The 12,164-nt window shown below is 44.0% G+C and overlaps 1 protein-coding gene across 3 annotated transcripts in view; it reads right to left on the reverse strand.

Moving 5' to 3' along the window:
• LOC136619984 (potassium channel subfamily T member 2) overlaps positions 1 to 12,164 on the reverse strand; it is a 591,696-nt gene that overhangs the window by 248,155 nt on the left and 331,377 nt on the right. For all 3 annotated transcript variants that reach the window (XM_066594713.1, XM_066594712.1, XM_066594711.1), the window contains exon 9: positions 2,551 to 2,731. In XM_066594713.1, the coding sequence (XP_066450810.1) occupies positions 2,551 to 2,731 (181 nt within the window). The remainder of the gene's footprint in view (positions 1 to 2,550; positions 2,732 to 12,164) is intronic.

The raw sequence follows: 12,164 nt of genomic DNA on the forward strand, positions 1-12,164 counted from the left end.
GTAGCTCCGCCCCGTCACGTGCCGATTCCAGCCAATCAGGAGGCTGGAATCGGCAATGGACCGCAGAGAAGCCCTGCGGTCCACCGAGGGAGAAGATCCCGGCGACCATCTTCAACCGGTAAGTAAGAAGTCACCGGAGCGCGGGGATTCAGGTAAGCGCTGTGCGGATTTTTTTTTAGGTCCCTGCATCGGGTTTGCCTCGCGCCGAACGGGGGGGCTGTTGAAAAAAAAAAAACCAGTTTCGGCGCGGGACAACCTCTTTAACATTTAAGAGATGGAAGCAGTGTACATTCACTTTTTTGTTACTTCCTCTGGCTTCCCACAGCTGTCATCTGCATTAGGTCCTCACCTCCTCCTCACATATATTATGTGAGAAAAAATGAGAGGAGAGTGCAGGCCATAACACTTTGTAGTCACATTCTAAAGATGTTCTTACAATCCCCAGTTTGCACTGCACACTAATAAATATGGATGCAGCAGTTTAACCCCTTAGTGACCATCCCTTAGTGTTTTTACCTCCTGCTTAAGTAGGATTTAATCCCTGAGTACACAAAAACATGCATCCTCTGGGGATTAAAGCCCTGCGGGCTCTGGACGTAATGGCTCGAGGCTGCCAGCTCCTGGAGGTAGCCGACAACCTGGAGCTGTCATGGGGGACTCGCGAGAAGCCCCCCCACCCCCCTGGTCACACGATCGCCAGTTTCCACCGAATACTGGTGATCGCATTAAAGTCAATGGAAAGTTAAAAAAAAGTTAAAGTTTAAGCTTCCCTTACGGATCGGGAGGCCCGGGAAATTTAAAAACTTCCTGCTTCCGACTAGTATGAGTAGACGAGAGCATGGAGCTGTCACTGGAAACTGCTTATGAGGTGATGTAAAAGTTACCGAAGTGCGCCTGTCGCCAAGATGGTGGATGCATGTGCAAAAGCTGAGGATTGCCAGGATAATATAAAATCTCCCCGCTCTTGGCAACCGAACGTAGCCGAGAGCATGGAGATTTCACGGGGGGCCACGGTACGCGTTCCTTGGTCATGTGAACAAGCTTGGTCAGTAAGGGGTTAACCGATTGCTGATAAACTGCTGCAACAAATTATCTTAACACAACTACAGTTATTGAACGGCTATTAAGAAAGGCAAGAAAAAGTTTTGTATCACAGATTATTTAATTTATTAAATGCCAAATTAAACTATGATATGTGTGTATAAGTAGGCAGAGATAACTGCTAGAATTGGCGGTCCCATTTTGTTTTAACATTTAAGGTTGGGCCCCTAATGGCAGAACAAAATAGACTGTTCTCATGGCAGCTCTGCCACCCTGAACTACATGGACAAACCATTGACTTAATTTCTCTTGCAATGGCACTTGTGGGAAATTGACCACTTACTTCTCGGTTCCCCCCCAGTTTACAGCTGTGACTAGTTTACGCTAGTGTGTTGGAACCTTCGGCCGGAGATTCTGTTGCAGATCTGGCTGAAAATTCCACAAGGAAAAATGCTGCTTGCATGCAGCGCTTTTTTTTCTGACCAGAAGCCAGGCAGCTGGGCAGAAAGTGGGCAGACCCCATTATAGTCAATGAGGTTCGCCCAGCGCTGTTCAGATCCGTCCATAGATGGAACCCTTTGGCTGCAGGGATTCCCCTTTCCTGCTCCCCCAACGGAGCAGAAAAGTAGAATTCCTGCAGCAGATGTGAAACCACCCTTATTATCAAGGTATTGTATCTTCCTAAGGGCTCCTGCACACTTCCGTTTTTCTTGCGCGTTTTTTAACACGCTGTCGCAGCGTTTTTTAAACGCGTTTGCCAATAGGACTTTCTAATGTTAAAAACTAGAGATGAGCGAGTATACTCGCTAAAGGCAATTGCTCGAGCGAGCATTGCCTTTAGCGAGTGTCTCCCCACTCGAGACGGAAGGTTCGGGTGCCGGTAGCGGGCAGGGAGCTGCGGGGGAGAGTGGGGCGGAACGGAGGGGAGATCTCTCTCTCCCTCTCTCCCCCCCGCTCCCTCCTGCTGACTGCCGCTACTCACCGCGCACCGGCACCCCAACCTTCTGTCTTGAGCGGGCAGGTACTCGCTAAAGGCAATGCACGCTCGAGCAATTGCCTTTAGCGAGTATACTCGCTCATCTCTATTAAAAACGCATCGCATGTTGGTGCTTTGCAATTTTTGTGCGATGCGTTTTTAACATTAGAAAGTCCCATTGACAATTGCGTGAAAAAACACAGCGATATCGTGTGAAAAAAACACGCAAATGTGCAGGAGCATTAAGGTAGATATTTCCAAAGTACAGTTTTTTAGGGTTCCTTTTACAAACTCACACAATTTTTATAGTTAATACCCTGGAAGCCTTAGAACATATAAAGTAGTTTAGCAGTATAGCAATCGGACCCTCTTGGAAAGCACAGCAGTGTGTGATGGGATTTTCTTACAAATATTGCAATATTGAATTTTTGCATTATTGTATCAGTGTGATGTGTAAGTTCAAATGATATGCAGCTAAATAACAATTATGTAAAAGGCAAATGAGTCAAATTAGAGTTGGAGTAGACTTTTACCTGGATTGGGAGAACAACTAACGCAACACAGATCATTATGACAACCAACAGTTTGGATTGCCAGATCTGTGGGGTAACATCCCCAAAACCCACAGTGGAAAAAGTAACAATGCAGAAATAGAGAGAATCAAATAGCGTCAAATTATTTCCAGCGCGCTCCAGATGCTGAATTCCACAGATGCTGGAAAAAAGCAGAAACAATTAAATTAGACTAGCACTGGGCATAAGGCTTTATATGTATGTCAGCTGCTTCAAATAAAAGCACATCTATCAGTTGAAAATGCTGCCCATTGTAAGGACTGCATATTATGGGGACAGCTCTGCTTTTCCATCAGTAGATTCATAACTACATCATGAGACAACTCTATTCTCTCATTTCTCCGATTAAACAAATGGCTCAAAATATTTTTAGACCGTTTGGGCTAATACGAGAGAAAACCTTTGCCTGGTCTTTGGCACCTTCGTAAGGCAGCACTTTCAGGTGACAGACCCTCTTTGATGTTAAGCTGTTAATTTTTTCTTTTTACTATTGAGATTCCAACTCGTTATTGGGACCTTTACTGCAGGCAAGAAAGTTCATTGTATAAATATTCACTTTACAAGTTTTCTGCACACTGGTAATGGCTGCCAGCATCCTCTAGCTCCACCAGCTGTCAATCATGGCCAGTGCTGTGTCCCTCATGTTCTCTGTCGCAGGTGCCGTACCTCCTGTCAGTTTCCTGGTCCCCATAGGGTATGTGAGCAGCCGGACTCCCTCTCAAAGACCAGAACATTCACCCAGTGTTTTCATTCCTGGCCATCTGGACAAGTCTCTGGCTATTTTAGGCACCATCAACCTCTAGCAAGTGCCTAATTTAGCCTCCTAGTGTGCAAAGGTGTTGTAGTGTTCTGTCTGCTCTCCTGGTTTTGATCTGTGTCTATGCCACTCAACTTTCCTGACTTCTACCTGTTTATTGACCAGGTTTACTCTGTCTGCTGCCTCCTTTAACATCGAGCCTGTTTCATCATTACAAAAGTACTGTATTCCACATATTCTGACCTTGGCTTTGTTTCATGACCATGACTCTTTTTGGGGTCTAAGTCTAAGGTCTCCTACAGTAAAGACCAGATTCCAACTGGTGAGGTTAAAGGGTGGAAACCTGGGAACTCCAGGTGCTGCCCTCGGGTCTAGCCTTAAGCCAAATTAATTTTGTGACACAGTGTGTCCATGTCTGTTGTCTTGTGGCGCCCCACGACCACACAAAGTACTCGTATTGATAATCCGTTAGTCCTGGGGCTGGTAGAGGGGGGACATTTTTGTAAAATTAAAAAAAAGTTATACTCATCTGTGCCACTCTTCCAGCTCCTGGCCCTTGCAGTCACTCTCTGAGTTTCTGGTAGAGCAACTATGTGACACGCATCTCAGTGATCACAGGATCACTCTACCTGGAAGTAAGTGGGCAAGCTATGTGGGCAGCGTGGCTGCAGAGGCCAGGAGCAGGAGGAGCAGCACAGCAGATGAGTATAACTTTTTTGTTTACTATATACAAAGGGTAGCGCTACTGAGTGGGGAGCTGTATGGGGCATTATCACTGAGTGGTGGTTTATAAGAGGTATTATTACTGACTGGGGCCCTGTGAGGGTAATTTAGTCTAATGTGAATGACAGCCACACATTATTAAGGTACAAAAGTAGACATACAGTATATAAATATACACACAACATATAGTAATTAAAATACAATAGGACACTACATGCTTTTGTAAATTACTTGGTGATGCAGGAGTTACCTTAAAGGGAATGTGTCAGCAGAAATGTGGCCTATTATATAAATTAAGTTTTTATGTTTTACATATATATTTTTTTAAATTAGTGGTTGTTTTAATTTTCCATATCCATAATTTAAAAAAGGCCTAAACTCCTGCAATTTTCATACTGACCACTAAGCCAAATAATAGTCTGACACTTCCTGTTCTGTAGAGAAAACGTCGGCCAAAAATCACGACCATCCGAAGAATTGGATTCCAATGCATTTGTTCAGATGGGCAATTTTCCGGCACATAAAATCATCCAGGCGGAAAAGATAGGACAGACGCTGCAGATTCCAATGATCCGGAAAAGATAGGTCTTGCCCCGTGATGCATCGGCAGCTCCCATATAAACTGTCGGCAAGGCTGCTAAACTCTCCCCCTCCCCCCTCCCTTTGCTGGTAGCTCCACTAGGCTTCTATTGCCGCGATCAGCGAGCAAAGAAAGGAGGAGTGAGGGGGAAAGAGTTTAGCATTGCTAAACTCTCTCTCCCCGACCAATGGAATTACTGGCTGCGGCGTATATACACCACACCCGGCTGTCTGAATTTGCAAGAAAACAAGAGATTTAGGTGCAACTTGGTCACATTTTTCTCCCGTTTATGCGATTTTGGGCCGCGATGTGAGCAGATGAAAATTGCAATGCCCGTGTGAAAGAAGCCTAAGACATTACGTGCTGCTTTAATTAAAGGGGTTGTCCCGCGCCGAAACGGGTTTTTCTTTTTTTCAATAGCCCCCCCGTTCGGCGCGAGACAAACCCGATGCAGGGGTTTAAAAAAAAAAAACCGGATAGTACTTACCCGAATCCCCGCGCTCCGGTGACTTCTTACTTACCTTGCGAAGATGGCCGCCGAAATCTTCACCCACGGTGGACCGCAGGTCTTCTCCCATGGTGCACCATGGGCTCTGTGCGTTCCATTGCCGATTCCAGCCTCCTGATTGGCTGGAATCGGCACACGTGACGGGGCGGAGCTACGAGGAGCAGCTCTCCAGCACGAGTGGCCCCATTCAGAAGGGAGAAGACCGGAGTGCGCAAGCGCGTCTAATGGGGAGATTAGACGCTGAAATTAGACGGCACCATGGAAACGAGGACGCTAACAACGGAGCAGGTAAGTGAATAACTTCTGTTTGGCTCATATTTAATGCACGATGTATATTACAAAGTGCATTAATATGGCCATACAGAAGTGTATACCCCCACTTGCTTTCGCGGGACAACCCCTTTAACCGATGCTGTCCACATGAGCAGTGCTGGCTGGTCAGAGCAGCTACCTATGACTACCTATGCATGCTATACACAGTGTGCATCAAGTAGTCAGAGAAGCAGTTTGGCCATCTTTGTTTCTCCAGGCCCAGAGGGTCACTTTAACTATACAGGGAACTTTGAAGTTACAGATAGTTGACTGAAGAGGGCACCAGGTGATTGAACATGTGTGAGATATAGCACCTATGCTATTTTTGGTTGGAATAAGTCATGTGAAATGAAACATATTGAGATTACATAAAATATGTAAAACAGCCCTGAGCTTTTCTTTAGTTTGCTCTTTCATCTTCATCTGTTTTTTTATGAAATGTTTAGTAAGGCTAAAACTGGCAACAGGGTCTCATATAAAATGTCATAAACGGGAAGCAAAGAATACATGAAATCTCTAGGACTCAGAAGCTACAGGGAGTTCAGAGATAGCAGAAGCCTCCTAACCCTACAGTCCAATATAAGTTGGAAGTCCCTTTTACACATTTTGCATTAATGTCCAGGAGCTTCAAGTTACATCTCTGCAGGCATTTAGCTTAGCAACTTACCTGTTCTATGTGTATATATATATGTAAAATATTGGGGCCTGCTCATGGACATAATGATGGTGTCGCAGAGGTTGTGACTGCGAGTAGGCCCAGAGAGGTAGGTGGCCATGCAGCCATATGGTAGCAAGCAGGACTATCTACTCAAACACACTTACCGCTGGCACGCACCTGTATGTACAACAGTGGTACTGTGGTAGCTGTGTAATAGTATTTTGAAAATGCAGCGTAACTGGCAGTTACTCTTAAGAGGTCCCTGGGATGTCTATGCATTCAATCAGTGGCTGACATCTATAACATATTCATCATTGCACTCTGAGCATGTTCGGAGTGTGGAAAACATAGAAACCAGAACTGTAGTATTAGGCATTGACTCCTGTCAACTCTCTTCCTCCCACTCCTGGCTGGCTGTACTCCCCACTGACATCAATACCATTAATACACCCCTTGTCAAGTGTGTTCACTGGACCTGTGGGGAGTGTGGGCCCACTCAATGATTTCCTCTAGTGGGCTCAAATGAAATGGAAACTGATTTTTCACACAACTTATGCTTATTTATTAACCAATGTGTATATCATCAATCATGTAATATACTTGTATTAATTTTTTTGTTTGTTTTACTACTGAAAATCAAAATTGAAATGGCTGCCACTAGTGGTGTCCCTTACAGAAACTTTGCAATCCACTTCCTATTGTTAGGCATTTTGGCTTTTCTAGTAGCATTGATGTTAGGACAAGGCAGCATGGGAAGTATAAAGGAGAAAGTCTTGGCCAATACAGTACTGTCAGAGTGGCTGGTTTAGGACACCCCCAATTTGTAAAGTGGATTGCAAAGAGTAAGTCAGCACTAAAATAGGAAACTATACATGGAAAACTGGATTTATAGAGTACAAACTGGGTGCAAACAGCAGTAAAACAGTGGCCAATGAGAATGTGGGCCACTTTTGATATTATATGGAAAACTCAGATATGCTTAAAATGGGTTTTCCTGGGCATACACAAAGATTATAATCATAAGGTTTTAAAACAAAGAAAAGTTGAAAAGTCACCTATCCCCGCACCCGCATGGAACCCAGAAGAAGCGGTAGGTCGTTCATTATTCATTTGACCACTCGGTCACTTACAGGCCTCAGCAGCAATAGAAGAATCACCGCTGAATTCTGTGAGTGGCAGAGCGGTTTCGTGCCCAATGACCATCATGTGATCGCCTGCTGCTTCTTCCAGGTTCTTTGCGGTGGGCACCAGGGCTATAGCAATGGATGGGAAGCTACTGGGATTCATTTTTTGTTCTTTTTTTTTTAAATCAAATGAATAGTCTGAGCAAAAATTGCAGCATGACCTATTCTTGTCCGATTGTCAGATGAAAATAGTACCTGTCAGTCCAATTTTTAGATGAGAATAGCACATGACAATGTACTTTAGATAGCATACAGACAATGTGCCCACGTGCTATACGATCAGAGTTGCGCTGAGGCCATATAACCTTTTTCTAAGTCCTGGAAAACTCCTTTAACCAAGTTGGAACCCGGAAATTAAATTAAAAGTAAAGCAACCTGCAGCTTTTTTTCAACTGTCAAGATACAACAATGTAACATTGAAATTGTTCAAAATCCTAGTTCAAAAGGTTAAAAACACATTGAATTATTTCCAGTGCATGGTCACTGTCCTCATACCAAATGTAAATACGAGCATAGATTGCATCTGTTTACATGAAGTTAAACTTTAGATTTCGCACGAAGCAGAGGATTAGCATTCATTTACAGAAAGCGCTGTGTGTTTCCAGTAAATCGAGTGAGATTTATTTTCTCTCTACCTCTGTGCCAATATTTCAACACCAGGAAGGGAAATCACAAAGAGGTGATTTCCAGAATGATTGTGAAATGGAGAGCAAATAGTAAGCATTTAAGATTATAGGCTCAGAGTGTTCATATGAAAACGAACTTTATAATCCCCTCATAAAAGTTGGTATAGCATATTGCTACAGAGCCATTGTTTCTATAGTATGGAGGAGTGTAAGAAACAAAAACTGGTGGCATGGCGCTCCAAAAATTATTTGAATAATTAATATAGATGAGCGAGTATACTCGCTAAAGGCAATTGCTTGAGCTAGCATTGCCTTTAGCGAGTATATTCGCTCATCTCTAATAATTAAAAAACAACTCAATGAAAAAATCTCCTTTAATTGATACAGCAGGCAACCAGCATAAAAAAATGTGTTTCGGGGCAGAAGCCCTCCATCAGCTCAGCTGGATTAAATACTAAAACAGTTGGAGACCTGGGCAAGGAGAAGTCCCAACTGTGCAGGATCACACTAGAGTGCCGATAGGAAATGCAGGGACAGGGGGCCGCTGTAAAAATAAGAAGAAATGCAGGGATAAAGGCCTGGCAGAAGAAAAAAAAGAAGAAATGCACGGACATGGGGCTGACAGAAGAAATGCAGGGACAAGGGCCTGGCAGGAGAACTAAAGAAGAAATGCAGAGACAAGGGGCTAATAGAAGAAATGCAGGGACAAGGGGCTAACAGAAGAAATGCAGGGACAAGGGGGTGGCAGAAGAAATAAGAAGAAATGCAGGGACAAGGGGCTAACAGAAGAAATGCAGGGACAAGGGGGTGGCAGAAGAAATAAGAAGAAATGCAGGGACAAGGGGCTTGCAGAAGAAATAAGAAGAAATGCAGGGACAAGGGGCTGACAGAAGAAATGCAGGGACAAGGGCCTGGCAGGAGAACTAAAGAAGAAATGCAGGGACAAGGGCCTGGCAGGAGAACTAAAGAAGAAATCCAGGGACAAGGGGCTAACAGAAGAAATAAGAAGAAATGCAGGGACAAGGGGCTTGCAGAAGAAATAAGAAGAAATGCAGGGACAAGGGGCTTGCAGAAGAAATAAGAAGAAATGCAGGGACAAGGGGCTGGCAGGAGCTCTAAAGAAAAAATGCAGGGACAAGGGGCTAACAGAAGAGATGCAGTGACAAGGGGCTGGCAGAAGAAATAAGAAGAAATGCACGGACAAGGGGCTTACAGGAGAAATAAAGAAGAAATGCAGGGACAAGGGGCTAACAGAAGAGATGCAGTGACAAGGGGCTGGCAGAAGAAATAAGAAGAAATGCAGGGACAAGGGGCTGGCAGGAGCACTAAAAAAGAAATGCAGGGACAAGGGGCTAACAGAAGAGATGCAGGGACAAGGGGGTGGAAGAAGAAATAAGAAGAAATGCAGGGACAAGGGGCTAACAGAAGAAATGCAGGGACAAGGGGGTGGCAGAAGAAATAAGAAGAAATGCAGGGACAAAGGGCTTGCAGAAGAAATAAGAAGAAATGCAGGGACAAGGGGCTGACAGGAGAAATAAGAAGAAATGCAGGGACAAGGGGCTGACAGGAGAAATAAAGGAGAAATGCAGGGACAAGGGGCTAACAGAAGAGATGCAGGGACAAGGGGCTGGCAGAAGAAATAAGAAGAAATGCAGGAACAATAAAGGCTGGCAGAAGAAATAAGAAGAAATGCAGGGACTAAGGTCTGGCAGGAGAAACAGCAAGAAATGCAGGGACAAAGGTCTGGCAGGAGAAATAAGAAGAAATGCAGGGACAAGAGGCTGGCAGAAGAAATGTAGGGACAAGGGGCTGGCAGGAGATTTATTTCTGCTGCCTGCCCCTTGTCCTCACATTTCCCACTGCCATCCCAATGTCATCCTCCACATAGTAATTCTGGCAATAATCACTTTGTGTAAAGGTTCCTTAATGCAACCTAGTACATCTTGAAGTGATGGTACTGGCTCAATCTCAGATGACTCGCCTACTTTAGATCTTCTCATGTACATTTTCTGGTTCGGGCTGCATATTCTTGATGCTATTTACATCAATTATAAAGCTTTGTCTTTGCTTATTAGTTGTTTCAAAACAATGTTGGTTTTCTGTTTGTTTGCCGTGCAGTAGTGCCTGAGCTGATATTGCTTCACTGCCTCCTGTGTACCATTAACCTTGAGAAGTATGAGAGGTGTGCTGGGAGCGTACTGTTCTCAACTGTTCTTTTATATTCGCTCTTCCTGATTACTTCATTATTTGCTCCTGGTTGTATGTATTACATTTACAACTAATCAGTACATTGTTTTATTCAACTATGTTAGCGAATTTATCCCAGGGAAGCTGTATTTGACAGAAAAAGGGCGCCTTCACTCGGCATATGTGCGCATGTATTTGTGTGTGCAAAATTTGCATGCACAATACACAGAGAATAGGACCCATTTCATTGGGTTCCTTTCCATTTTCTTTTTATGAGCACGCATTTCTGTCACGCAGAAAAAAATAAGACCTGCTCCTTTTATATTTGCACACCAAGGAGCCCCATAGAAGTCTATGGGAGGTGCGCAAATGCTCTCGCAATGCGCACACAGGTTGCAATACACTGTGCAATTCCATGAAAAAAAGAACATATCTAGAATGTATTAGGCTGAATAGTCATTTAAATGGGGGCATGTTCCTCTCTCCCTCACAAATTAACATGCCCTGGTGCACAAAAAGTACATTAAAATATGCCAATATGTGCACAAAAAGCCTCGTATATAGTGTAAATATGTTGTGCTGAGGCATGCACAAACCATATATGCCCATGGGAAGGAACCCTAAGGATTGATGTCAGAGTTTTCTTGTTTGCAGTCTGTATATACAGGGAGGGACATCATTGCTTCTTTCAAACAAAAATCATTTAATCATTCACATTCACTGTATAAGTGAATGAGAATGATTGAATGATCAATATTTAAGTCGAATGATTAGTGAACAAGCCAACAAGGATTTTTATGCCTGCATAAAATGAACGATGAACGAAAAGCGAATAATTTATCGGTCGCTGTTCAATCTTTGACTACAATTACACTGAACAATTATCGTTAATTTTCGCCTGTTTGAATGATTTTTTTTAAATTAGAAGAGGCAAATACAACTGTAGGTGATTCATGCCCATTTCTTCCCGGGGTTACAGGTATCATAGAATCATAGAATCCATTCACTAGTGATGATCTTTCCCAAATAAAAGCACTGGAAAGTACTAGGACAACCTGTCAGTCATCTTCTCTCAACAGGTCATCTCATGTAAAAGAACCCTAACAGGAGATACTGTGCACTTGCTTCGCTATTTGTCAGGAATGGAACCCAGGAACTCCTGTATTCCAGTCAGCAGCCCTCCCTGCTGAGCCATTTAGCCAACTGAACAGCTCCTTTTCAAAACCTTGTTCTTGTCCCTAGCTCCTGCTCTTGGTTCCCGATTGGCTCCTCCCTGTTCCTTAATTAGACTTCCTAAAAAAGCCTGGCCCTTTCTCCAGTTCCTTGTGAAATTATTGTGCCTCACAGTCATAGTCAAGCTCCACTACCCACCTGCTCTTCTGCAACCAAACTGAGACCTTCTGTTACCGACCTCTGGCATTCCTCCTGATGACATTACCTGCTTGCTCCCTTGTACTGTGAACTGAGACCTACAGTTACCAACCTCTGGCATTCCTCCTGATAACATTATCTGCTTGCTCCCTTGTGCTGTGAACTGAGACCTACTGTTAGTGACCTGTGGCATTCCTCCTAACAACGTTACCTGCTTGTTCCCTTGTACTGCAAACTGAGACCTACTGTTACTGACTCCTGGCTCTCCCCTGACTATGCTCTGCACAGGCTACAACACTGAAGGCTCTAACCCAGAACCAGACTGGTTACATTATTATTTATGGGCACACTATTTTCATTCTGTGTACTTGAGTTATTTGCACGGAGTAAGGCTAACTTCCCAAGAGTGAACACAATATTGAGCCATGATTCACAGCCCCATTTTGCGGTTGCCAACATGTGATTTCACTGCGGATGTGTGGTGTTTTTGTTTCAAAACCGTATTGCATCACTTCGGGGAAGAAGCGATCCTCCACCATGGCTGTCAGATTGTTTTCAATGGGGAAACCTCGCATTGATTCGTGTGCACCTAGCACATGGTGCAATGCAGCTGCCGGCCCAGTTGAGAGCAATGGGAGATGCGATGCAAGAGCACGCAGAAAGATAGGA

This window comes from Eleutherodactylus coqui, chromosome 3 (genome assembly GCF_035609145.1).
Source record: "Eleutherodactylus coqui strain aEleCoq1 chromosome 3, aEleCoq1.hap1, whole genome shotgun sequence".
Classification (NCBI taxonomy): Eukaryota; Metazoa; Chordata; class Amphibia; order Anura; family Eleutherodactylidae; genus Eleutherodactylus; species Eleutherodactylus coqui.